Source organism: Phyllostomus discolor, chromosome 1, assembly GCF_004126475.2.
Source record: "Phyllostomus discolor isolate MPI-MPIP mPhyDis1 chromosome 1, mPhyDis1.pri.v3, whole genome shotgun sequence".
NCBI classification, from domain to species: Eukaryota; Metazoa; Chordata; class Mammalia; order Chiroptera; family Phyllostomidae; genus Phyllostomus; species Phyllostomus discolor.
This window is the reverse complement of record NC_040903.2, coordinates 214,525,282-214,552,914: the sequence shown is the minus strand read 5'-3', so window position 1 is coordinate 214,552,914 and position 27,633 is coordinate 214,525,282. Positions and strand designations below refer to the sequence as shown.

Sequence of the window (27,633 nt, the reverse complement as noted above, 5' to 3'; positions counted from 1 at the left end):
AAAAAAAAACCCAACCCAAACAACCCCCCCCAAAAAAAACCCCCAAAACCAAACAATAACAGAGTAGAATCAAAGGCCTTGGGCATTGAGAATGAGTCTCCAGGGTTGAATTTTGCCCCCAAAGTGTGTTTTAAAAAGAAGTCGCGGGACCATCGGGGTCTGAGGGCTGACCAGGCGTGGCCCATGGAGGGTGGTGACCTGTCTCTCACGGTCGCGTCTGCCGTGAGTCTGGGTGGTCGGGGGGGCCGTGGCCAGAGCGGCACCTTCCACTGATCAAGTCCTTTTCTCCAAAACATTTCCCGTGCTGAGCTCGCTTGTAAGGTTTGCTAGAATGAGGTAGCTGATGCTTTTGTTGATGAGTGGACACTTTTGGGGCGTTTGCCAGTGTTTTTGGCCACGTGTGCTGGGGCTTTCTCGGTTTTGTTGTCCCTCCCCCGCCCTCCGTCCCCCACTCCTTCCTTTCTTTTCTTTTTTCCTCCCTCTCTTCTCTTCCCTTAGAGATATTTTTATCCCCCTTTTTGTTTTGTCCCTAGCCTGTCACCTGCAAGCACCTCATCTGGATGACATGCCCTGTGACCACGTACTCGATTTACATTCTGTGGCTTTCAATGTTGCCTCGTTACTGGGGCACCAACAGGGTCAGGTGACAAACCCATCTTCAAGAAATCTAGAACTGGGCGGTCAGTGGGTTTTGTGCTGGGCTTCCTGGGAACGCCGTGTGGCCAAGCACGCGTGTGACAGCGTGAGAGTGATTTCCTGGCTTCTGCTAGCTCTTCCCCACCAGCGGGCCAGCTGAGCCAGCCTGGAGGTGCTGCAGCCATTTGGAACTCCCAGCATTTGGCCTCCCTTGGGGCCGGGGCTTCTCGGCATCGGGTTCTGCGGCGCAAACCCAGCAGCACCGTCCCGGGCGCCTCCCTGGTCCAGATCCCACGGTCTGTCTGGGCTGCCGCTCCCCAGCCCCCACCCCCCACTCCTCCTAGGGCTGTCCCCACCTCCTTTGTCACCAGCCTAGCCTCCTGCCACTCAGAGTCACAGCCCTCTGTTGCCCAGTGGGCAGTACCTTGAGACCCAGCTGGCGCAGTCTCTGTGGGTCATGGTCAAGAGCCACTGGGCCGCCCAGCCACCACATTGGGCCCACTGGTGTTTGGAGAGGGGCCATGTTGGGAGCTCGGGTGTGATGCTCTCCCCGCCACCTGGGTGTGTGTGTGTGTGTGCGCACACGTGCCAGCACATGCATGCATGCGTGCATGCACACGCTCATTTACCCCTGCATTTTCGTGGGAACCTGGGCGGGGGTGCGGGGTGTTGGGTTTCTGTTTCCTGGAGGCTCCGGCAGTGGCTGGTACCTCTCTGAACGTTCTGACTTCCCAGTCGCCGGGCAGCCTGGCCTCGCGCATCAGGCCCGGAAGCCCGGAGACTGGTGAGCCACGCCTGGCGAGGGTGACCATCTCCCGCCGCTGGCGGGCTGGAGGGAGCTGGCACGGCGGCGGAGGCCCGGCGCTGGTGCCGCAGGTTTTTCATATGGAAATGTGAAATAATGGGGTGATTAAATAGAGCTGTATATTAAAGTACATCTGACATTAGAATTACCATAATGTGCTGTAGCCCTAGGCTGAGTACTTTATTTGCCATCTGCGTAGGCCCCAAATCCCCCGGGGAAGCGCTAAAATATTCTGAATAAACTCAGCTCGGGTTCTTATTGAGAGTAAAATACCATTTGTGGCACGTCGTATTGATTCGTCTTAATTGTGGTGCAGAAAAGAACATTCCCTCGCTGATGACTTTTGTGCTCGGTGACAAGCTGGCTGGAGTCACTCTCGCGCTGCAGTTGGTTAACCTGGGCGGGCCGGGCGGGCGGGCACCTCCACTCCGGGCAGGGGCTGTGCACCACTGCGGGCGGCACCGCTGGGCCCCCGCTGCCAGCCCCCTGCTCTCCTCCAGGGGGCGCCTTCGGGAGGACTGAGGAAATTCACGCTGTGTCCCCAGGCCCCTGCCCGCCTCCGGGCCTGCCGTCCTCCCCCCTCCACTGACCTGCTGGGGTCGCCCTGGAGGGACCGTGGCCTCCGTCTCAGCCCTTCTTGGAGAAGTGTGCAATGGAATTTGAAGAAAACAAAACTGAAAAGCGAAAAGGAAAAGAATCCCACCCGCCCCGGCAACCCCAAGCTGGGCTGGTTCCTGGTTGGTGGCGGTGGGAGCTGGGGGCGGTGCCCGCGGCCCTGGTGTGTGTGTGTTGGGGGGGGCAGTGCTGGTGCTGGTGCATTAAAGATAAATGAGTCATCGGTGGGAAAAACACGCGGCGAACCAGACTGCGCCCCCCCCTTCGTGAGGTCCAGTTTTTACCCTGTAATTGCCTATCATTATACACAATTTAAATATTCAAACACTCTCCACAAAGCTGGGGCTAGCATGTTTTTATTACGAATTCAGAGCAAGGGAATAACCTTTAACTTCAGAGACAAATGAGACAAATTTACAAGTGTGCGTCTGCTGTTTTCTTGTGTTTTATCAATCCCCGCGGACCGGAACGCTCTGGCTGCAGCGCCGCTCGCAACAATATACATATATTACTACTTGTTTGTGGCGCGTCGGTAACGAGGCCCCTCTGCATTAGCAAACCTGTATCGCTCGGGCGGAGGCCCTCCATAACGTCAATTATCTCCTCGGAGCTAAACGCACACTCCATTAAAGCGAGATTTACCGCCCCTCCAGTGCGTCTTGGGGTGGGAGGTGGAGATTCGCGTGGATTTCAGGAGAGGCGGGGGGGCCGGGGGCGGGGGGAGGCCTGCCCGGGCGAGGGCCGCGGGAGGCGGACTTCCTGTGTCAGCGGAAGGCGCGGCCCGAGCCCCGCGGGAGGCGTGCACACGCGTGCACACGCGTGCACACTCGCGCACACTCGCAGGCCTCTCCCGGCTCGTCTCGCCTGTTCGTTTCTCCGTTCACTCTGTTTTCCCACGAAAGGGTGAGGGCGGCTTGCTCTGTGCTTCCCTTTCAGGGTCTCTGCTCAATGCCTGTCCCCAGCGCCCTAGGAGCCTCTCAGAAACCCCCCTCTGTGGTGGCGGGGGGCTGGGGTGAGAGGAACAAAACCTCCAAAACAGCGCCCCGGCTCGCCCGCTAAACCCCCCTGGGAAGGAGAGGCCCTGTTCAGGGGACGCGAACAGACAGCAGCTCCAGGGGGCAGTCTGACAGTGGCACGTGTGTCTGTTCCTGGGAGGACGGACCGTTTCCAGCCGACTGGGTGTCTTCTGCGAAGGGCCACCCTGTCAAGATGGTCTGGAGCCGTGGGCCTCGTTTTCCGAGAATGTCGCGTGTGTGCTGCCACACTTAAAGCCACTCCGCGTGCCCTGCCCCTGGCTCCGGCGCCTCCGTGGCAAGCGCCGCCGTTCTCACCCTGCCCCCGGAGGCACCCCGCGGTCACCAGCGTCGCTGGGTTTCAGGCCTGGGGGCCTGTTTCCTGAGCCTGAACTGCACACACCTGGTCTGACCACAGACGCCAGCGGTTGACGTCGAGACCGGGGAAACCTGGGGTGCATGGTGCCTGTAGCTGTAGTTCAGTTTTACTGTGTCCCCACTTCCTTAAGAACCTGGACCGCCCCGTTCCTGAAGGTGGCTTCCTAGGCGTTAGGATGAGAGGCTGGGTGGAAATAATTGCACTGCCGGTGTTTTAGAAGCCACCTAGCAGGGCGGTGGTCCTCCTGGACGGGGTTTTCCGTTCCCTCCACGTGTTTTCTGGACCCTGGTTTCATTTCTTCAAGCCTCATGGGTCTGAGACCCTCTTCAGGGGTTCAACTGCATCCTCCTGTCACACTGAGATTTTGTCTCACTGCACAGTGGACCGCTCAAGCAGTCTTGCGTGTGGGCTTGAAAATGTTCATTGAAAAAGTCTTTTTTTCCGGTGCTAATCGGAATTGGATCTGTACACAGCTGAGTCTCTGCACATTTGCAGAGCCTCCTCCGACGAATCCCACCCCCCCCTTGTCAACCCCACCTCCAGTTCCCCATCCCCTCTGTGACTCCAGGACCCCCACCCTCCATGCCTCGGTTGCCGCTGGTTCCCCTGCCAGGCACGACCTCTCTCTGTGCGACAGAATCGTTCCTCCTGACCTCAGTTCCAGGGGCTCCTCCTGGAGAAATATTCCTGAGCCTCCCGGACAGTCGGTCTGTCCTTCCTCTGTGTCCTACACCACGCGGCACACCCTTGACTGGTGACCCAGTGGCCCGAGCCCTTGCTTGATGTCTGTGGGCGAGTTAGCCTGTTGCCCTAGACCGCAGGCTCTGTGAGGGCAGACGCTCATTACTGTGTCCCTGAGGACACCCCATGCACCTGTGTGGTCAAGGACGGAAGGGAGGAAGGAGCAAGTGGGCAAGTGGGGTCGAGAAGGCCCTCTCGCTTTTTGCAGCAAGGGAGCAGGAGCTTCTGGCGCGCCGGTGTCGTGTGACCTTGGCTGCCACCCTGGTTCACTTCCTGGAGTTCTTGGGAGGAGCATAATCGCCCCGAGAGCGGGATGGGTTCTTCCCATGATCCTTTAGCCCTGGGTTTGGCTGTGAGTGTGGGGCAGTGTGGACAGCTCTGCGGTGGGACCCCTGGGAATGGGCTGCACCCCTCGTCAAAGTCTTGTAGGTGTGTACCTCTCTGCCTGCCTTCTATCCCCTCACTGGCCACGACCGTCAGGGAACAGAACTTGCTCTTCTGTGCAGCTCAGAGGTCCCCGCCGCCCTCCCCCATTTCCTCCTCGATCTGGGACGGGGCTGTCTTCTCCCCCTGTGTCTGACGTGAACTCACCTCCATGCAGTGTCTCCTGCCTGCCTCCCTCCTGCCCAGGCGCCCTGGTCACTCAGCAGATTCCGCTCTGCCTTTAGAATCCTTTGCTTCTGCAGCTTAACACCGCCCCCCCGACAGCTCCTGACCCCCACCTGTGGCCGCCTGGGGAGAGGGGCCCTGGCCGGCCGTCCCTCTGCTGCAGCTCTCAGCACCTGGTCCTCGGTGACTGGGTGGGTGCGTGAGTGAGAGAGAGAACGAGAAAGGCCTGTCCCCGGAGCCCGTGGGACAGGAGTAGCTCTGCTTGGGTTCACTCCCCGCCAGAAAGGCCTTTTCTGCTGGAAGCAGGATTCCCAGGTGTTCTTGGATGCCCCTGGCGGCCTGGGGGGTGTCGGGGCGCAAGGTCGGGGCTTTGACGAAGGTAAAAGGTCTCCCAGCCCGAGGTGGCTGCAGGCACCTAACGCGCCAGCGAAGTTCACCAGTCACCCGGGCTGGGGCGGACGGACTGGGGCGGACGGACGGTCCACAGACACCGGGGGGGCTGCGCGAGGTTTCTCCACTGTGTGAGGCCCCTGTATCCTCAGCCCGGGGGCACAGGGCCAGGCTTGCGGCTGCCCTCCCTGGCCGGCTCACTGGTGTTCCCGTGCAACTGGAATAACTTGCCGCAGCTGGTTCAGGTCCCTCCCCAGGGCCCGCGGCGGCCGCATTCGTGCCCCAGTGCCGGGGGAGGTGAGGCGTGTGTCTGGACTCAGCCAGGCCCTGGGCTCAGACCAGGCTGTGTGACCTTGGGCCCCTCGCTCGACTGTGATGAGGCTTAGTTTCTTTCTTTCTTTCTTTTTTTTTTTTTTTTTACAAAATCTGGATGAACACCCGTTTGCCAAAGTTGCTGTGAGTGTTCACCTGAGAGGCCAACACTGGCACGAGCAGGTTGGACGTGAGCTGAACACACCAAAGTCAAGGGCAAAATGGACAGTCCGTGTAATGATCGGTGTCCAGCAGCGTCCCCAGAATGCAATGGGAGGAGAGAGGGGTCCTACCCGGTCTGGGTCTAAGGAGGTGTGTCGCAGGTGGTGAAGGGAAGGCAGGTGCGCCAGGTTGGGCGCAGGCGATGGATGTGTGGAAGGGCCAGGCCCGAGGAGACGACCGGGAAGGGAGCAGCTGCTGCGGAGGCGGGCAGCGAGGTGGGCTGGGTCCTGCGGGCTGAGTGCTGGGGGCCTCCTCAAGGGCGGCTGCTGCTGCCCTGTGATGGGGGAAGATCACTGTCGTGCTAGCCTCTCTCCCGAGGTGGCTTACAGGTGGGCAGGGGCAGCGGCGAAGTGTCTTGGTCTGTCCAGAGTCACCTGGATGCTGGCGGAGGTGGTTGGCACGCAGCCGTCAAGGGCTTGGTGTGCTGGGTGGGGCCCGTGCCAGGCGCGCCCGGGGAGCAGGGCTGCCCACTGAGAGTGCCTGGCCGGAGCTGGCCGAGTCCGGAGGGCGGACTGTGCAGCTGTGGGGGTTCACCCAGACCCGGGCAGACGTCCTGGTCCCGAGGGAGACGGCTTCTGTGGTGCAGGCCTCGGGCAGCAGACAGAACGCACGGTTCACGCAGGCCGCCGACACTTCCGCGGGCCGCGGGCCGGTGGCCCGAGTCACGGCGGCGGTGCACGAGGCTGGCTGGATCCCTGTCCTCCGGGAGCTTGGAATCCAGCCCAGACAATGAATCTTCACATAAATAACCCACGGCCCATAATGTGGCCTTGAGCAACTCGCTTATGGTTTCCGAGCGAGCTTTATTGCTCCCGTGAATGGTCACAGTGTGCGCGGAGTCATCGTGCGGGTTCAAGAGGGTAATGCACGCGAGAGGCTGGCCTCAGGCGGGTCTGGACCTCTGAGTCCTGCCGACCCCCTGCGTTCCTCCTCCCAGCACCTTGAACTTCTCCCTGGTGGCACGCCTGCCTCTTGCTGACAGATGAGAGGATTGTTACCAGGTGTCCTGTGCTCACTGCTGGCATCCTCAGCTAGCAACAGAGGACCCGGTGGGTCACAGGTCCCCGGCCCCGGTGTGTTCCGTGAGTGGGGGAGAGGCAGGTGTGGTCCTTGCTCTCGGCGGGATGCAGGCTGCCACCTGGTTTATCCAGGCTGTGTGCCCTGGTCCCCCGTGTGCCCTGGGACCCAGGGCCGGCCAAGAGGCAGAGGCACATCCTATGTGGCGATGGCTGTCTGGGGAGCAGGGCTGAAGAGGGCTCTGAGTCCGGAGGGAGTGTGCGGGGATGGATTGGTAATGCCTGCCGCCAGCACCGGTGGAGGGGCGTGGGCCCTGTCAGTCCAGGCCGGCTGGACACTTCATCACCCGGGGCGGGGACTGTTGTTACCAGTCGTGAGAGTGCTGCCCAGCCCCACCACCACCGGCACCGACACCCAGCGAAGGGCATCTGTTGCTTGTCCACGAGACAGGTGGTCAGCACGGTTTCTCCCCGTTATTGCCACCCTGGCCGACAGCAGCAGGTTGCCACAATTCAGGTAGCACAGGGGCCAGCAGCAAAGGTTAAACGTCAGGGCGCGCTCAGCCGACCCCCGCCCCCGCCGCAGCCCTGCCCGCCTTTTTCTCTCAGTCAGGCTTTCACGGGTCCAGCGTAACATTCAGGAGCCGAGCCTGGGAAATGGTTGTCCCCTCCGCTCCTCTCCTTGCTCATCTGCGAAATGGTGCTGATGACAGCTCTGACCCCAGGGGTTGTTGGGAGACTCCTGTGGGGTCAGGTGTGCTTAGCTGCGGGCTGGCTGGTGGTGGGGATTCAATCACGGCTCCCTGTCCTGCTGCCGCTGGGAGTCCCCGGTGCCGCCCGCCTCTCTCTGCGAGGCCGAGCTGTGACGGACTGCACCCAGAGCCAGCGGCAATGGTCAAAGATCTCCTGGCCCTCTCTGTTCAAGAATAACACAGACACCAACCTTCAAAGGCCCTCCCGGGGGGGGGGGGCAGTTGACATGTTCTCTCTGGGATCCTGAAAGAGGGGAGACAGTTTCTTTAAACTTTCTAAGCAGGGGCCTAGACAACTAAGGGAGAATAGTGATAATACTTGTTCTCATTTTGGAAACGTGGAGACCAGAGATGCCAGCGGTCATCGATTCTGAGGAAGGCTCGGTGGGGGGGGGGGGGTCAGAGAACCTGGCTCTTTCTTGGGACACTGGGCACCCTGAGGTGGAGGGAGGGGAAGGGGCCTGCCTCAGGGGACCCCGGGACCCTGCTTCCTGCTCCTGACCTGGCTGCCCGCTGTCTCGTGGCCCCTCCCCCAGGTGCTGAGTGGCGTGTTGCAGGACCACTTGCTCCGTGGAAGGTCTCCCCTCCAGGAGCCGGGCCTGCGGGGGACCGGATCGGGTCCCACCAGAGGACAGTGGGTGGATGCCCTTCTGTGGGAGGATACACAGAGGGTGGCGGGAAAACCTCTCTCTCTCTCTCTGTCTCTCTGCCTCTGTCTCTCTCGGCTGTTTTCATTGCGAAACAGGCCCCGACAAGTGTTGAGGGAGTGACCCGTCCCTGGGTGGGGCTGCGTGCCGGTGGGTGGCCAGCGGAGCCTGGGGCCCGGGAGCCCGACGAGGGGCAAGGCCCTTCCCGTGCTGGCTGGGGGACTCTGCGCTTGGTCGCCGGCCAGCGGGAGTGCAGTCCTTGCCCGGCCTCCCCCGGAGGCCCCGGGAGCAGCTGGCAATGGCCAGTGCACGAGGCGGTGCCAAAGCCACTGCAAAGCTCTGTGCACCCTGCGAGGCCAAGGCCTAGGTCCTCGCTTCCACCTTCGGCCTTTGGAGGGCGGGGGGCTCCGTGCCCCCTTTTGAGCCAAGAGGAGCCGCCGTCCCCAGCAGCGGGAGGCCCGCCCGCCGGTGCCCCCCACCCCCGGCCTCGGGAGGAGGCCCGCTAATCTCGTGCTGTCGGTGATGGCCTTTAGACGGGGTAACGACAACTCCGCGGAGGGTGTGCTTTTATCGGACATCCCCGGTGCCTTTATTGGCACTAGGAGAGTTACCGGCATGATGAGGAGGGACTTATTTAAATGCTCACGAAAGAAAAGAACCAGTGTCCCAGCAGAGGCAGGGCGGCACCTCACTGGAGGGCTCCAGGGGTGTGTGCGCTCCCACGTGGCACAGTAAAAGGTGGCGTTTCCTTGGCGCTTGCAAGTGTCCGCTTCCCCGGGGCCTCCCGTGCGTTAGGGGGGCTGCATTCGGGCTCCTCCAGGGTTGGCTCACTGCCGGGGCCGCGCAGAAAGTCAGCCCCGAAGCACCCCGTGCTCCGTGTGAGCCCCGAAGCACCCTGTGCTCCGTGTGAGCCGGGTTGTGGAAAAGGAATCCCGAGGAGCCCAGACGGTAATGTCTGCGTGGCGACGTGCACCTTCACGGGGTGTGCCCACACCCGGGGTCGCACCTGGTCCCTCAGGTCTGTTGTTCACGTTCTACTGGTGAGGAGATGGCTGCTCAGAGAGCGTGAGGGCTCGTGGACTTCTCTCTGCTGGGCATGGGGAGGTGTGAAGGGGAGGTGGGAACCCACACTGCCATCTCACCCCCGGAGACTGCAGAGAGGGTTTTGACCTTGATGGAAACACAAGGCCCCCCCCCCCCCCCCCCCCCCCCCCCCCGTAGAGCCTGCAGGGCAGGGGTGTCCACCCTGTGGCCCGAGGGCTGCATGCGGCCCAGGGTGGCCGTGTGTGTGGACCAACACAAACTCGTGAGTTTACTTAAAACACGATGAGATGTTCCGGGGTGATGACGTGTCACAATGCACTTAACGTGTAGCCTGAGACAGCTCTTCTTCTTTTGGTGTGGCCCAGAGGCAGCAAAAGGGTGGACACCCCCGCAGCAAAGCAGACCTAGCAGGGGCTTCTGCCAGCTGACATGGACAATGTCTGGGGAAGAGAGGGAGGGAGGGAGGGAAGGGGGGAGGGGAAGGGCGGGGCGGGCCCTGGCTCCGAGCCACCCGATCTGAGCCTGACCCAGTGAGTCTTCAACTGCAGCCCACATTTTCAGGTCCGGCAGCTGCGCTTCACGTGGCCAGGTAAGCCGCCTCACGACAACGGACCCATCAGGTTGCAGCGTTAGCATCCTATCCGGGGCCACTGGTGATGTCCTCCCCTCGTGGATACCCCGCGTCACCTCAGGGCGGGTGGCCCTGAGCTGTAGCACAGGGTGAGGCCAGGAGGCCTCTCGTCCCAGGCAGGGGCGGGGGCCTGCCCTCGGACCCTCAGACCCTCGGACCCAGGGTCTTCGGCTGCATGTACAAGCGGGCTGTCCGTGACGGCGTGTGCCACGAGTCTGAGACAGTGACCGAGGGTCTGGGTGGAAACACGTTCCCAGGCGCGCTCTGAGACTTCCTGACGCTGCTCAGTTCTCGAAAGGGGGCAGGCCCGGTGCTCAAGGCTCCTTCTGGGCGACAGAGAACCACGGTGCCGTGATGCGGGAACGAGCCTTGCGTTAAAAAAAAGGGAGGCAGCCGGGAGAGGGAGCTGCCTGCAGCGGGCCTTCGAGGGCTTGGGGGGGCTTTTAGAAACCGGAAGCTGTCCGGTCCTGGGGGGCCGGCACCCACAGAGATTGTCACCACCGCGAGGAGGGGAGCCCGGGAGCCTGGGCCGTTTCGGGGTACAGCAAAAGAAAGGGCTCCCCCTGGTATGGCGAGGGGCCCTGAGATCCGATGCGATGGAGAACCACGGGCAGGTGACGTCCTCCCCAGGCCGCTCCCGGGTGCAGCGTTCCGAGTGTCTTCCCCCCTTTTTATAAAACAAGGAGTGCCAACGTCTGAGCTGCCGGGAGCGTGTCGCTACAGGTTTCCCCACGGCTGCCATTGTGAGTTCATTTTTAAAAAATGTTTTCATCGGCCGTTTCGGCGGCAGAGCAGCCTTCATGCCTGGCCTGCCTGGGAGTTCTGGATTTTCTTCTGCTCACCACATTCCTCGCCGGCAGGAGAGCTTTCTAGAAAACGTGTGGCCAGCAGGACAAGCAACAGGAAGCGCTCTGCAGGCACCCAAGGAGATGGAGAGGGTGAAAGGAGAGACTGGGGTGGGGGGAGGGTGGGGGAGGGTGGGGGTCCCACGGAGGGGCATGGAGCCCCAGAGCAGCTGGGTGCCGTGACTCGGCGCTTGAGGCCGAGACGAAGGGTCGAGAGGCACTCTTCGACCTATGACCTTGTGGGCGGCCCTTCATTTGCATTATTGGCTTCTGTGTCAGAAGGGACTTGTATTTACCTGCGTCTTATTTGTTACTTATTTATCCCACCTCACTCGGGTTTGAGGGTGACTCAAACTGTGGCTTCTGGCTGGCTGTCCCGCGTGCAAGACTGTCAGAGGCGCAGGGCCCCGGTCCCCACGCATGGCTACCAACACGCTGAGGACGGGGGATTGTGCGCATGTCCTCTGCTGGCCGAGGGACAGTCAGAGAGGGCTGCCGGCCGGCCTGGGCTGCTGGGAAGACCGCCCTCTGCCCTCCTGCCCTGCCCCAGCGCTTCCCTGGTGGGGCCAGTTCTCCTTGGGCCCCAGGTTAGAAACTGAATTACCCAGACACACTGGGGCAGGGACATTACCCAGGCGCCCTGGAGAAAGAAAATGGTGTCACTCAGAAGTTCTCCTGGAGCTGTTTTTTTTAAAACTATTCTTTTTTAAAAGATTATTTATTTATTTTTAGAGAGGGAAGGGAGGGAGAGAGAAACATCAATGTGCGGTTGCTGGGGGTTATGGCCTGCAACCCAGGCATGTGCCCTGACTGGGAATCGAACCTGCGACACTTTGGTTTGCAGCCCGCGCTCAATCCACTGAGCTACGCCAGCCAGGGCTTCCTTGAGCTGTTTTTAAAAGTGGGGGGGGGCGGGCTGAACTTCAGAGTTCTTTTTTCCTCTCTGTCCCCCCTGCCCAGTGGTCTCCTCACCGCCAGACACACAGACGCAGCAGAGGAGACAGCGGTGAGATGACCCCGTGGGACAGCAGACCTGTGAGGCCTGCCCTCGGTGTCCGGAGGGGGTGTGCTAGCCCCGGTGGTCGTGTGGTGCGGGAGCATCGACACCCTGCCCCCTGGACACACGCTGCTTCCCTGGGACCTTGCTCGCGTCCCATGGCCCCATGGCGGGGGGAGACCCTGGCCCCTCGGGAGTCGCCAGGCCTAACCGACCGGTGTGGAATTCAGGTGCTCCCTGAGCCACCTGGATTTCCTGCTAAGGGTGCAGCCGCCCCCAAAAATACAGTTCATGGGTGGAAAGCAAAAAATAAGCCTCTGCTGGACATTTCAGAAGTCCTTAAATGCCTGGGGAGAGGCGAGAGGAGGGGCTGTGCTCTGGGCTCAGCCCCCCTGGGAGCCCCCCCACACCCAGGAACTAGCACTGGTCCCGGTCCCCAGGGAGTCTGTGGCTGCCTCGCGCCGACCTTGTTGGAACCTCCCCGGTGCAGGGGGGCTGGACGAAACCAGGGGGTTCTTCAAGGCTGCGGCTGCCATGTCTTGTTCCTTTTTCCTTCGTGCCCCGCGAGCAAATCGGCCTCCCGTGCCTGTCCCGTGTGCATGAAGCGCCAGGAGAGGTTTGGGTGGGCGGGGCAGCCAGCTTCACCCACAGGTCGAGGAGGGCGGCCGTGAGACGGGCTCTGGAGGACAATGACGGACAGGACCTTGGCGTTTGGCTCCGAGCCACCCGTGTCCGCGGTGGCTGGCCCCTGTGCCACCGGAGCCAGTATGTAACAGATCTGTGCTCGCCGCCATTCATCCTGACAGGCCCATCAGACTGGACATTCTTTCATTCCGTTAACATCCTGGCAAAGGACTTCACGTAGACCGGGCCCCCCCCCCCCGCCCCCTCCCAGGGGGTCTGAGGAGGCTGGATCCCCAACAGTGGTTAGGGTGCACATGAGGCCGTGGCAGGGCAGCTGCCACACAGCAGCGACCTTCATAACAGGCCAAGTTCCCGCGGTCCCCGCACATCCGTGTTTAACTTCGACAGCGCTCTCTGCACGGATGCTGGGGCTTGCACCTCCAGCACCCCCTGGAGCTAACATCCCGGACGGTGCGGGGGTGTCGGCCATTCCTCTTTAAAAGGTGTTTGCGAGGTGGTTCAGTTTGACCTGCGTCTTTAGAACGTTCTAGGATTGAATGTTACTGTCGGGGGTGCACGGATGCGGGGGGTCGGTTTGGGCCTGCCCGCAGGGGACATTTGGTACTCCCTGCAGAGATTTTTGGTCTTAGTGACTTGGGGTTGGGAGGTGCTACTGGCTTCTGGGGGGCAGAGGCCAGGGATGCTGTGGGACACCCTACACAGGGCAGCTCCGTGACAAAGAATTACTGGGGTCTAACTGTCAGTCATGCTTGGGGGACACCCCGGCCCCAGCGTTGCTGGCTGTGGCCTGGACTCTCCCTGCCACAGTCCAAACTCGATGTCACTCCTGTTACTGGAACCAGGCATTCTCCCAAACGCATCTCATCCGGCTTCGGAGCTACTGGGAGTAAGGACACCTTTTCTTGCAGAGGGACAAACCAAAGTGTACGGCATTAAAGTGCCGAGCTGAGGTCCCGTGGCGGGTCTGGGCTTTGCCCACACGACCCACGGAAGCCCGCAGGCAGCCGGAGCATGCACGGCGTGGCCGGAGGGCCTGCCACTGGGCACACAGGCCTGGGCCTTGCAGGTCTGTGCTTTCGGGTCAGGGGTCCCTCGGTGCGCACGCCCCGGGCTGCTTCTCACGCTCTCTTCTCTGCCTTTCTGTCCGTGTGTCTCCCCAGGTAAAGATGAGCCTTCCAGCTACATTTGCACAACATGCAAGCAGCCCTTCAACAGCGCGTGGTTCCTGCTGCAGCACGCGCAGAACACGCATGGCTTCCGCATCTACCTGGAGCCCGGGCCGGCCAGCAGCTCCCTCACGCCGCGGCTCACCATCCCGCCGCCGCTGGGGCCTGAGGCCGTGGCCCAGTCCCCCCTCATGAATTTCCTGGGCGACAGCAACCCCTTCAACCTGCTGCGCATGACGGGCCCCATCCTGCGGGACCACCCGGGCTTTGGGGAGGGCCGCCTGCCCGGCACGCCGCCCCTCTTCAGCCCGCCGCCGCGCCACCACCTGGACCCGCACCGCCTCAGTGCCGAGGAGATGGGGCTTGTCGCCCAGCACCCCAGTGCCTTTGACCGAGTCATGCGCCTGAACCCCATGGCCATCGACTCGCCCGCCATGGACTTCTCAAGGCGGCTCCGCGAGCTGGCGGGCAACAGCTCCACGCCGCCGCCCGTGTCGCCCGGCCGAAGTAACCCTATGCACCGGCTCCTGAACCCCTTCCAGCCCAGCCCCAAGTCCCCCTTCCTGAGCACGCCGCCACTGCCGCCCATGCCCCCCGGCAGCACGCCGCCGCCCCAGCCGCCCGCCAAAAGCAAGTCGTGCGAGTTCTGCGGCAAGACCTTCAAGTTCCAGAGCAATCTCATCGTGCACCGGCGCAGCCACACCGGCGAGAAGCCCTACAAGTGCCAGCTGTGCGACCACGCGTGCTCGCAGGCGAGCAAGCTCAAGCGCCACATGAAGACGCACATGCACAAGGCCGGCTCGCTGACCGGCCGCTCCGACGACGGCCTCTCGGCCGCCAGCTCCCCGGAGCCCGGCACCAGCGAGCTGGCCGGCGAGGGGCTCAAGGCCGGCGGCGACTTCCGCCACCATGAGAGCGACCCGTCGTTGGGCCACGAGCCAGAGGAGGAGGACGAGGAGGAGGAGGAAGAGGAGGAGGAGCTGCTGCTGGAGAACGAGAGCCGGCCGGAGTCGAGCTTTAGCATGGACTCGGAGCTGAGCCGCAACCGGGAGAACGGCGGCGCTGGGGTGCCTGGGGTTCCAGGCGCGGCTGGAGTGGGCGCCGCGGCCAAGGCGCTGGCCGATGAGAAGGCGCTGGTGCTGGGCAAGGTCATGGAGAACGTGGGCCTGGGCGCGCTGCCGCAGTACAGCGACCTGCTGGCTGACAAGCAGAAGCGCGGCGCCTTCCTGAAGCGTGCGGCAGGCGACACGGGTGACGACGATGACGCGGGTGGCTGCGGTGACGCGGGGCCCGGCGGCGCGGTCAACGGGCGTGGCGGAGGCTTTGCGCCAGGCGCCGAGCCCTTCCCGGGCCTCTTCCCACGCAAGCCCGCGCCGCTGCCCAGTCCCGGTCTCAACAGCGCGGCCAAACGCATCAAAGTGGAGAAGGACCTGGAGCTGCCGCCCGCCGCGCTCATCCCGTCGGAGAACGTGTACTCACAGTGGCTGGTGGGCTACGCGGCGTCGCGGCACTTCATGAAGGACCCCTTCCTGGGCTTCACGGATGCGCGCCAGTCGCCCTTCGCCACGTCGTCCGAGCACTCGTCCGAGAACGGCAGCCTGCGCTTCTCCACGCCGCCCGGGGACCTGCTGGACGGCGGCCTTTCGGGCCGCAGTGGCACGGCCAGCGGCGGCAGCACGCCGCACCTGGGCGGCCCCGGCCCCGGGCGGCCGAGCTCCAAGGAGGGCCGCCGCAGCGACACGTGCGAGTACTGCGGCAAGGTGTTCAAGAACTGCAGCAACCTGACGGTGCACCGGCGGAGCCACACCGGCGAGCGGCCTTACAAGTGCGAGCTGTGCAACTACGCGTGCGCGCAGAGCAGCAAGCTCACGCGCCACATGAAGACGCACGGGCAGATCGGCAAGGAGGTGTACCGCTGCGACATCTGCCAGATGCCCTTCAGCGTCTACAGCACCCTGGAGAAACACATGAAAAAGTGGCACGGCGAGCACTTGCTGACTAACGACGTCAAGATCGAGCAGGCCGAGAGGAGCTAAGCGCGTGCGCGGGTGGGCGCCCCGCCCCTGTACAGTGGACCCGTTGCCAAGCGACAGAATGCTGACCTGACACTCGCCTCCGTGTCACCACCACCACTGAGCACCCCGCGTGTCCCCGGGGCTCAGGGGGAGGCGGCCCTCCAACCTAACCTGTGTCTGCGAAGTCCTATGGAAATCCGAGGGTTGTTAAGGCAGTCAGAATTGTGGAGCCTTTTAACTGTGCAATAATTTCTGTATTTATTGGGTTTTGTAATTTTTTTGGCATGTGCAGGTACTTTTTATTATTATTCTTTCTGTTGAAATTCCTTTAAAAGATTCTGTTGGGTATCCATCCCTTCTTCATTTTTTTTTTAAAACCCAGTAGTAGCCTGAGCAATGACTCGCAAGCAATGTAGAGGGAAGCATATCTTTTAAATTATAATTTTGGGGGGAGGGCGCTGCTTTTTTAAAATTTAAGCTAAGCATGTGTAATTTCTTGTGAAGAAGCCAACACTTAAATGACTTTTAAAGTTGTTTACTTTTTTTATTCCTTTTTTTTTTTTTGTCCTGAGATAAAAAGTGGCATGCATTTTTTGGGGGGGTGGGGGGTGATGTACAGCGGATAACAATCTTTAAAGTTGCAGCACTTTGTTTCAGAATTGGAGTGGAGACGTAGCACTGATGATGTCCTGAGCGACAGAGGCCTTTTCTGTGTTGACTTCGACCTTTCCATGAGTGGACGAGAGGGGAGCTGGGAGTGGTGGGGGAGGGGCCCGGAAACTCCGCACTGCCAGAAAAATAAGAGTTTTTGAGGGCTCCTCTCGGAAACGGCCCAGAAGATTCTAGGATTGTGCATTCCCAGCACACACGCTCCCCTTCTTGAAATGCGGGTTTGCCCCGGGATGCCATCTCGGCTGCTTCGCTGTGGAACAGGCTGAATACGATGGGCTGAGGGTACTTTTTATGGGGGGGTAGGTGGTGGTGGCCTGCAGTGACACAGAAAGGAAGAAACCAGAGGTGTTCTTTCCGGCTTCTTCTGGCTTGACAGCTTCTCTCTCTCTCTTCCTCTCCCCGCCCTCTCGCCGTCTCCCCCCTCTCTCTCCCTCCCTCTCCCCCCACCATGAACATCCCACGACTTACGTTGCTACACGTGATAATTGGCTGATCATTTCTCAAGCAGACAAGTGCCCTGATGGTGAACTGGGGGAGGCGAGTGCTCTCATTTCATGCACACCGATGACATGGTAGGGACAGGGGGCGGGGAAATCTCTCGAACTTCCCCTCCTGTTTACCGGGAGAGCAGGGGAAGTTCCACCCGAAGGTGCCCAGCGCTACTTCCCGATTTTGTTTTTTTCTTCTACCCCATTAGGTTGGAAGGTACTAAACATCGGACTGTTGAGATTAGACATTTGAATTCTGTTGACCCGCACTTTAAAGCTTTTGTTTGCGTTTGAATTAAATGGCTTCTAAACAAGAAATTGCAGCATATCCTTCTCTTCGGCCCAGAGGTGGGTTTAAACTGTAAGGGACGGCTGAGATTGAGTGTCAGTGTTGCTAAGCGCGGCATTCCCAATACTGGCACTATAAAGAACCAGATGAAATAGTAACTTATTGGACAGTTTTTCTACTGCCGATCGATCTGATGTGAGTGCCTTGAAAACTGATCTTCCTATTTCAGTCTCTTGAGACAAATGCAAAACTCTTTTTTTTTTTTTTTTTTTGGAAATGAAAAGACTTTTTTAAAAAAAGTAACACAAGAAAAGTACATTCTCTAGACACAAACAAAGCCACATTTACTTTAAGTAAATTCTAGAATTCCTGGTTGAAGATAGAGGACTTGAAAATGCCATGAGACCCAATCAAATGAAGAAACAGACCCAGCACAACCCTGGACACCCATTGCTAGCTGAACGGCCCTCAGCCCTGTTCTGTTCGTGGGACTGCGCTGCTTAGAGGTGGAGTGGAGGTGACTTACTGCTGAATTAAAACTCAAGTGACACAAGTTACAAGTTGATATCGTTGAATGAAAAACAAAACGACAAAAAAAAATTCAGGAACAATGGCTCATTTTTTTTTCTCCTAAAGTTAAATTTAGTGCACTCTGTCTTAAAAATACGTTTACAGTATTGGATACATACAAGGGTAAAAAAAAAAATTGTGTGTATGTGTGTTGGAGAGATCTTTTTTTTTTTTTCAAAGTTTGCTTAATAGGTTATTACAAAATGCCACAGTGGCTGCGTGTATATTGTTTTCTTTTGGTGACGGGGTTTTAGTATATATTATATATATTAAAATTTCTTGATTACTGTAAAAGTGGACCAGTATTTGTAATAATCGAGAATGCCTGGGCATTTTACAAAACAAGAAAAAAAAAACCTTTTTCCTTTTCCTTGAAAATGTTGCAGTAAAATTTAAATGGTGGGTCTATAAATTTGTTCTTGTCACAGTAACTGTAAAGTCGGAGTTTTAGTAAATTTTTTTCTGCCTTGGGTGTTGAATTTTTATTTCAAAAAATGTATAGAAACTTGTATTTGGGGATTAAAAGGGGATTGCTACACCATGTAGAAAAAGTATGTAGAAAAAAGTGCTTAATATTGTTATTGCTTTGCAGAAAAAAAAATCACATTTCTGACCTGTACTTATTTTTCTCTCCCCACCGCCCTCTGGAATGGATATATTGGTTGGTTCATATGATGTAGGCACTTGCTGTATTTTTACTGGAGCTTGTAATTTTTTAACTGTAAGCTTGTCCTTTTAAAGGGATTTAATGTACCTTTTTGTTAGTGAATTTGGAAATAAAAAGAAAAAAAAAACAAAAACAAACAGGCTGCCATAATATATTTTTTTAATTTGGCAGGATAAAATATTGCAAAAAAAAATTTGTATGTTAAGTCCTATTGTACAGGAGGAAAAGGGTTGTTTGACAACCTTTGAGGGAAAGAAACGGAAGGAAGCAGTGAAAAGCTTTGGTTCACAAGTCGTTTTAGTTGTACATATTTTTGACGGAATTGGCCTGTGCACAGGAATGTGGGAGCCGGGCCTCCCTCCGCACGCAGCCGAACCTTGCACCGGGGCTCCCTGGGGTGGCCACGGCAGACCGGATGGGAGAGCCCTGATTTGGGATGAGTGGAAATGTCAGTTTCCGTACAGGTGTCGGTGACGTCTCGCAGAGCCCCGCTTGCTCTCACGGGCCGTCTGTGAGATGTCAGCCGCACAGAGGACCAGGGAGGGAGCCTCTTCCTTCTCCGCTGTCCCTGCGGTGGCCATCGCCACCGCCACCGCCACCGCCACCTCTCCCGCCCTTAAGAGCAGAAAGAAATGCAAACCGAGCTTTCTTGAGCCCTTGACAAAACATTAAACAAACAAAGAATGTAACAAAAGGAGCTGGCCTATCAGCGGGGCACAGGTGACCCCATCTGCTGCTGAGGGCGGCGCACGTGGGCTTGCGGGATGGAGTCCCCTCGCCACCGGGACCTTTCACTCCACGGAGAGCCCTGGCCTGCGGTCTTTCTTACCTGCTCTGCTGCTTGCCTTCCCGAAACCCACGCTCCGTCCGTGTCCGAACGCCTAGGCCCCGGGGTGGATGCCGTGCCTTGCCGTCTCTCTCTCTCCTTCCTCACGTTTCCTGTCCATCCTCCAGCCTCTGTCGGTCCTGTATCTGTCCCTTTTCATTTAATTTATTTCCTGTCTCCCCTCCCTGTCCCTTCCCTATTTTTTTTTTTTTTTTTTGTAAAGCCAAGTAGCTTTAAGATTATAAAGTGGTAGTTTTTTGGATGAGGGAATAATACATTAAAAAAATACCTATATCAGGAAGCCATTTTTTATTTCAGGAACTGTAAGGAATCATTATTTCAGGTTATGGAAGTCTAACCAAGCATCCTTTTGGGCGATTCTTGACCAAATGCAGAAATCTTTCTTCTGGGGTCTTCTCCGTTTCATAGGCTCTTTCCTCCTTGCCACTCACCTTTGCTCAGTGAGAAGAAGGGGGAGGGGGTGGGAGATAAAGCTAAGATGTCAGTTTCCTGCCCGCTTGACCCCAAGACCCGTGGGCTGCCCTGGTGAGGCACCCCGAGAGCCTCCAAGGGGACCCCTCCTGTCGTCAACGCAGCCAGCTCCCACCTGCTCACACCACGTCACCCGAATGCCAGGACTAAGCCATCCTAAAGCACAAAGATTGTGTCTCCGTCCACCGACGGCAGAGGGAAGAGCATTTTGCTTCTCTTTCTTGTGTCAAAAGCCAGCCCTCCAGCGGACGACCCGCGGGGGGAGGCCCCCCAGCCTGGTGTCCACACTGCCACAGCTCTGTTCCGAGTTGCCCCCCGTGGGAACCTGCCACTTGCCAGGAGAGTGTCTTTCATGGGGAGAGGCGGAGGCTGAGCCGTAAGGAAAATGTGAAAAGGCGAGGAACTCAGCCCCTCCTCCTGGCCCCGGGGGACAGCCGGGCGAGGCCGCGTGGGACTCGGGCAGCCCCGGGCCTCCGGTGCTCCTCGGTGCTCCTCGGAGCTTAGCGCCGCGTGGCCGAGTTCCGCTGCTTTCGGCTGTACTGGCGAGGCAAACTATTTTTATTACCTTTTCTATTCCTCATTGTATGAGCTTTTGTTGTTTACTTGGAGGTTCTGTCTTTTACTACAAGTTTGGAACTATTTATTATTGCTTGGTACTTGTGCTCTGTGGAAGAAACGGGCACTTTTTTTTAAAAAAAATTGTGGATAAAATGTTGAGATGACGGGAGGTCATTTCAATATGGCTTAGTAAAATATTTATTGTTCTTTTATTCTCTGTACCAGATTTTGGGCCTCTTTTTCCCCTTAATGTCACGATGTTGAGTTCAGCATGTGTCTGCCATTTCATTTGTACGCTTGTTCAAAAACCAAGTTTGTTCTGATTTCAAGTTATAAAAAATAAATTGGACATTTAACTTGATCTCCGAACCTTGTCCTTTTCTGTGTCTTTTAAGGGTGGGGGAGGGACAGCTTATATCCGAGGGTGACTTGGAGGTCTTTCTCCATTTTCCTCCTGACCCAAGCCCCCCTGCCCGCATCTGGGAAGACGGGGAAGAATGGTGTGGGAGTGTGACAGGGTTCTTTATTTACTCCCGCCAACCAGCGTGAGTTAGAGCAGTGGTCCTCGGGCCTGGGTAGACCCTGGCATCACCTGGGAGCGCTGAAGAACCTCAGCACCCAGGCCTCACCCCAGCCCAGTTTCTATCAGGACCTCTGGAGCTGGGATCCAGGCATCAGGGGTTTTGAAAGTGGTCCAGGTGGTTCCCACGCACAGCCAGGCTTGCAAACAAGTGGTTCAGAAGAAACCACCGAGACTGACAGGTCTCAGGCTAGGTCTCGGGCTCACGTTGCTGGGACACCCAGTGAGCCGGCTGCAGGAGGCATCCGGGGGTAGGAAGGAAGGGGGCAGAGGCCCTGCGTGGCTCTGCACCCTGAATCAGGGCCCCTCGGGTCTGCGGAGCGAGGGTGCGGGGCCAGACAGCACCTCCAAGCACCGTGAGAGATCACGGGTCACTAGGAAGACTGCCTTCCCGCCCCGCGTGCTGGGTCAGCGGGTTTCAGCCTTTATCACCGTGTGGCACACATAAACCGCAGTGATTACTAGAGCTGGGTGGCTCGCCAAAAATATGTTTTTGCTGATCTGACCAAAAAAATAGATACAATTTTGATTCACTCACACCTAGGACGGCTATTGCTGTGTTGGCTGTTGTCTTTTTTTTTTTTTATTGGACAGTCTCAGGGAAAAGAGGTCCGTGCCCCTCACTAAACCGCCAGGTGCGCATGTTTTAAAATGTCTTGCAGCACACCGGTTGAAAAGCGCTGTTGTGGCTGTTAACAGATGGGAGGAAACGTTCTTTAGGGGTAACCTCACGGGTCCAGAGGAGGAAGGAAGGTCTGGGGGAAGGAAATAGCCTCCCAGTGGGTGTTCCCAGTTCCCAGCCTGGAGCCGCGGACGGGGTGGAGGTGGAGGAAGGCCGCGCTCGGGGTGGGGGCGTCGGCCACGCAGGCGCACAGGTGCCTCGGGTTTCCTCCTCCGGTGCGAGCGAGCCCGCCGCCGAGTGCGGAGCGATCCAAGGCCCCTGCTCAGAAAGCACAGAGAGCCTTCCCCTCGAGTCACCTGCCGCACGTTCACCGGGCGCCAGCCGTGAAGCGCCCCCAACCAGGCAGCCCGAGGGTCTCAGCAAGGAGACTTCGCGCAAGACGCAAACCCCACACCCTGCTTGCTAAGGCGTCTTGTGGGTTCTGCCCACAGAGATGATGGGAGAGACCATGTGGCATGTGCCCCCCTCCGTCCTGTTTCACCCCGCTCTCCCGAGACCACGCCCGCCCACTGGAGGGAAGGTAGTGGGATTTGAACTCCAGCTCCCGAAATGGAGTTGGCGCCGTTCAGGAAAGACCTGCCCCGTCCCAGGGGCTCACGGAGCAGGAATCCCAGCGAGGAATTCCCTCCTTCTCCTCCGTAGGTCCTGGGCTCCAAGTCTCTCCCTGGGGGCGCTTTAGAATGCGGTGTGTCTTTCCCCGCCCAGGAAACGGTGCAGACAGCAGAACCGAAAGGCCCGGTGGTCCTCTCCCCTCCGAGTACGAACCAGACCCGACCCTGCTTCGCTTCCGAGACCGGACGAGACCGGACGAGACCGGGCGCGGCGTCCAGGGTGCTGTGGCCGTGGACGGCCGGTGGCGCTCTGATCCGAATACGCAGAGACGCGCTCTTTGGGGAACACCCTGCATCTTCGCGTTGGTGAACACACACCCAGACTGAGGGGCCCAGATTGCTGGGGGCGAGTGTGTAAACACCAGGGAGTGCCTGGCATTCACACGTAGAGCCTGCCCCTTTCCTCTGTCCTCTGAAGGAGGGCAAACTTGGGGGTTACCGGCGGGGCCGGGGAGAGGCTCGATTCAGTTCCGTAGCCCCGTGACTTCAGGCCAGCCCTTCCCATGCTGGGCCTCCGTTTCCCCGTTTGTGCAACGGAGAGGGGAGGTGATCGGGAAGGACTCCATCTGCCTTCAGGTAGTTGGGCCGCGGTGAGCGCGTCTGTCGCACGGGAGCAGATGACGAACTTTGATGGGAGTGTTAACGTCAGAAATGTCCCCGTCCGGATTACAAACGTCAAGGGGAGGACAGGTCCTCGAACACACATCCCCTTATTGTTGCTGGGCGTCCCTCGAAGTCTGCAGCCGCCGCCCGCGTCCCGTTCCCCGCCCCCTCCCGACGCCCCCAGTCTTGCGGGGGCAGCAGAAGCAGCCGCTGCCCTCCCCGCTCCTGAGCTGGAAGTTCAGCAATTAAAGCCAGAAAAATATCCCCTTCTGCTGCGGAGATAAAACCAGATGAATAGAACTTTTTAAATGTTAATGTGATGAAATGTGTAATGAAACTCATGTAACTTTCAAACGGGGAGGATGAAAATTCTCGCGTGCAGGTGAAGTCTTGAGTCGTTAATTGCCTGCCCGGCATAACCTTCAAAACAATTTTACAGGATTCTCGCCGCAGACCATTTAGGGTGCTCTGAAGATGTCAAAACAGGCTGAGCTCAGAGGTTTGGTTAATTCCCAAGGCAAAGGCTGAGCCAGGTGTCAGGCCCGGGCACACAGGTGCGTCTCAGGCCTCGCCTTGGCCCTCACAGAGCTCCCCACTCAGCGAGAGCAGCGCACGACGTGGGGACAGGCTGCGGGAGCGGGGGTGCGGGCAGTGAGAGGGCCCCGGGGTGTGGAGCAGCTCAGCAGCTGGGGAGAGGGATGGTCCGGGCAGTGTTGCTGCTCCCTGGGAGTGGAGTTGAGGTTCACACGGGAGAGGAGGGCAGGCAAGGGAGAGGCGGCCTCTCTTGCAGAGCGTGTGACATGGGGAAGTGCGTGGACGTGGGACAAGCACAGTGGGGCCCACGGGGAAGCAGAATCCTGGAGTTGGGGGGACTCTTAAAAATCATTCAATGCTGTTCCACCCAATTTAGGGTCCTCTCCCAAACCCTAATGTGTAACATTTCCATCCATGTAGCCATCCATCCATCCATGTATCCATCCATCCATGTACCCATCCATGTACCCATCCATGTATCCATTCATCCATCCATCCATCCATCCATCCATGTATCCATCCATCCATGTACCCATCCATGTATCCATCCATTCATTTCTCCATCCATTCACCTATCTATCCATTCACAAGCTGTTCATTTAATAAGCATTTAGCAAAGGCCCATGCTCTGTCATAGACTCTGCTGAGAGGTTACAGATCAGTAAGACTCACCCCACCTTGCAGGGGTTGCCTCTCAGTGGGCAGTGAGGGACACATATCCACATATTCAGTTCTTTGTCCCATTAACTACCCTGGAGTTCTTACTGAGTGCCCCCCACTCCCCGGCCTTGGAGCTTGTGCCGTGGGGTGACTCCCGAGGAGCTGGGGAGGCCGTTGGGGGCCAGACAGCAGGGCTCTGTCCTTCTGATGGGAGCCAGGATCCAGCAGGAGGCAGGAGGAGACACTCATGTCCTTCCTCACAGGTTAGGAGGCCCAGTCCTCGCCCCACTGGGTCTGTCACCATCCAAACTGTCTCTGTCCCTGTGGCTTAATTCTCACAGGCTGTAACGAAGATGTACTTGTGTTCCTGTGGTCTTTTAGAATTAAAAATGTAAAGCGAGACCTGGCTGGCATAGCTCAGTGGATTGAGCGTGGGCTGTGAACCAAAGTGTCGCAGGTTTGATTCCCAGTCAGGGCACATGCCTGGGTTGCAGGCCACGGCCCCCGGCAATGGCACATTGATGTTTCTCTCTCTCTCTTTCTCTCTCTCTCTCTCCCTCCTTTCCCTCTCTAAAAATAAATAAATAAAATCTTAAAAAAAAAAGTAAAGCGAAGACTTGTCCAGTTTACGGCACACCTCAGGGTGTGAACCCAGGGGTCCTGGTGAGAGGAAGCCAGTGGTCACTTCCCATGTCCGAACTCTGAAATATGGTAATGATGTGGGCGTGTCACTCATGGGGCAGGACACATGGGACATTTTGGGGGGGGGTGCTCAGGATGCACGTGGGATGAAGTTTCCAAAGGGTGGGCCGGCCTTCCAGCAAAGCAAAGAGCTCCTCGCCCTCCTCCCCCCCTTCCACGGACAAGCAGGCTCTAAGCACCGCCTCCTTGTCCTGTGTGCAGTGTGGAAGCTACTGTGAAGACCCAGGGAGTGAGGAAGGGAAAGGAAGACGTGAAGGGGCAAACCCAGGGGACACTCCCAGACCCTGGCCACCGTCAGCACTCAGCATGACCCAGCCCTTCCGCTTGTGTTTGGAGGTTCATCCTGACACTAGATTGTGTTACCACCCACCATCAGCGGTCATTTCTGGGGCTGGCCATGACGAGAGCTGTCGTCACCTTGTCATTCTCTCAAACGGAAGAGCTGGTGAAGGCCTTTTCCGTGGTGTCATCCGACACGCCCTGGGTGTCAGTTTCATGGGCTTCGTCCCATCAGTCCAAGTTCTCGTGTGTTTCGAGGGCTGTCACGGATCGGACTCTTCGGTGGTTTGTGATTTCAGATCGCGAGCTCACCCTCGTGGGTTTCCCCTCTGGGCGAGGCTGCTGAGTTCCGGTGATAAAAATGCCCTTCAGCCCTGGCTGGTGTGGCTCAGTGGCTTGAGCAATGGCCTGAGAACCAACAGGTCACTGGTCTGATTCCCAGTCGGGGCACATGCCTGCATTGCAGGCGAGGTCCCCAGTGGGGGGCAAACAAGAGGCAACCAGAGGCAACCACACATGGATGTTTCTCTCTCTCTTTCTCCCCTATCTCTAAAAATAAATAATAAAATAAAATCTTAACAAAATAAATGCCCTTCAGAGCATGTTCATGGCTGCTTCTGTGGACCCGAGGGCTTCCGTGGTTCTAGAAAGGGAGTGTAGACCTGGACCCCACACGTGCTTGGCTCCGGGCAGGCCACGCTTCTGCAGCCCCTCAAAGTGCAGGCTCTGTGCGCGGGGGCCCGTTGCAGGCGCCCAGCCTCACGTGCACGGACGCCGGACGCCGGACACTAGTTCCCAGTGTCCTGGTCCGTCTGCAGGTCAGAAGCCCGGGGGCCGCGGAGGCTGGGCTCAGCACTCTGGCTTCCGTTTGTCTTGCTGTCAGGGGTTCCTTTCCTTTTGAGCTTAGACACACACACAGTATACACAACTATACGTTGACTTGGCCAAAAAGTTCGTTTGTTTTTTTCCAAACAATGGCTCTAGCAGTGCTTAGTTGTCTTTAATGTCATTGGCAACAGTTGTGTTAGATCGTATTGTGACAGCTGTCACGTCAGCGTGCATTTCAAAAACGTATCAAAACTGGTGAATTTTTGTAGAGCCATTTTAATATCGAATGGAAGAAAATGTGCAAAATTTTCAGTGTATTGTGCTTTATTATCTTAAAGGTAAAAATGCAACTGAAAAGCAAAAAGAGCTTTGCGCAGCGTACGGAGAAGGTGCTGTGACTGACTCCACATGACAAAAGTGGTTTGTGAAGTTTCGTGCTGGAGGTTTTTGCTGGGCCATGCTCCAAGGGGGGCAGACCAGTTGAAATGGATAGCAATCAAATCGAGACATTAATTGAGAACAATCAACATTTTACCACCTGGATAATAAACACATAATATCCAAACACATAATACTCAAAATATCCAAATCAATGAAGTTATTGCTGAAAGTGAAAAATGTGTCTTTTATTTTATAGGAAAAACTAAAGAGACTTTTTAGCCAACCCAGTACCACGACTATACATATTGCATAAATATATACTATATATACTATAGAAATATATATAAATATATAGTATACAGTATACAAAACATACCACATAAATATATAACTATATGCAACTATATATTTATAGAATTATACAGTTCTATATGTATACAACTATCTTGTTATATACACATATTTTTATATATATAGTTATATATATGTGTGTGTGTATAGCAGTATAACAAGATAACAAGCGTTTGGCATTTTATTTATCTGGGAATCTTACCCATGATTTCTGGGACTTAGCATTGGAAAATAAATGTCTCTCTTGATAAGTTAGTGTGCTTCGTCTTGTCGTTGAACCATGTAATCATGTAACATGTTGCATTTCCCTTTTTGCCACAACCGCCAGGAAGCTCACCGTTAAATTTAATGTTCCATCATAGTATCCCCATTAGTTTGAGATCTTAAAAGAGGATTTCTCCTCTCTACTATTTTTGACTTTCTGTTTTGACAGCCTTATTGCATATGCGATCTTACTGTGAGCGCCCCAGGACTCTTTAGAAGATGGCAGGGTAGAGACTTAGGTAGAGACATGACTCCCTCCGCCCATAAAGCCATGCCAGGACACCCCGCCCACACCGCTCGGCTCTCTCTCGACTCCAACTCCGGTGTGTCCGCCTCCGGGTCTAGGAGCAGTCGTGGCTGCCTTGCTGCCGCTCCGCTGTTGCCACATTGCACTGCCGAGCTGTGCGATGTTCTTTACCTTCTATGAACTTGGGAACTTTAGCGCAGTGAAGGCAATACGGCATTTAGAATTGGATGCACCGGAGGCTGAGCGGGAACCTCCGCCCCGCCTCTCCCCAGCTAAACGCCCGACTTCTGCAATCGCTCAGCCCCGGTTGGCGGGTCTGCAGCTCGGAGGGGTCTGCGCGCCGCGGCGCTGCTTCCGGCATCAAACCGGAAGACGCAGCAGACGGAGCACCTGGGGCGCGGAGGGTGCCCAGCAAAGGTCCAGGTGAGATGTTAATGTTTCCCTTCCCACTGCGCCCCCCCAAGTTCCCGGCTAGTCCCTACCCCCACCGCGCTCGCTCGCCTCCTCGCTCCCTGCCTCCCACCCCCCGCCCGCCCCACACGGCGCAGGGGACCCGGCAGCCTCTCGCTTGCCTCCCCACGCTCGGTTGCACTCCGGGAGACTCACTCCATCCCGCCCCCCCCCCCCCCCCCGTGTGTGCTCCCCGGGGAGCCTCGCCTGGCGCAGCCCGGAGACACCCCCTTAGCACAGCCCTAAGCGCCTGGCAGCTGGGTAGGGGGTGGCTGGCATGTGGGGGGGGGGGGCAGCTCTGGAGGTGGGGTGCTGATCCGGCCTAGTCTACCCCTCACTCGAGGCCTGGCAGATGGGAGCGACTCATGTCACATGGTCCCCTTCTGTTTTCTGATCTCCTTCTCTGGCTCCACCCACCC

At 57.5% G+C, this 27,633-nt stretch overlaps 1 protein-coding gene across 1 annotated transcript in view; it reads left to right on the top strand.

The window, feature by feature from the left end:
- Positions 1 to 20,403, top strand: part of BCL11B (BAF chromatin remodeling complex subunit BCL11B) — a 93,644-nt gene extending 73,241 nt beyond the window's left edge. Inside the window, 1 exon segment of the mRNA XM_028508053.2 lies at positions 13,460 to 20,403. Coding sequence (XP_028363854.1) covers positions 13,460 to 15,501 — 2,042 coding nt within the window. The 3' untranslated portion in view covers positions 15,502 to 20,403.
- Positions 20,404 to 27,633: the final 7,230 nt, after the last annotated feature.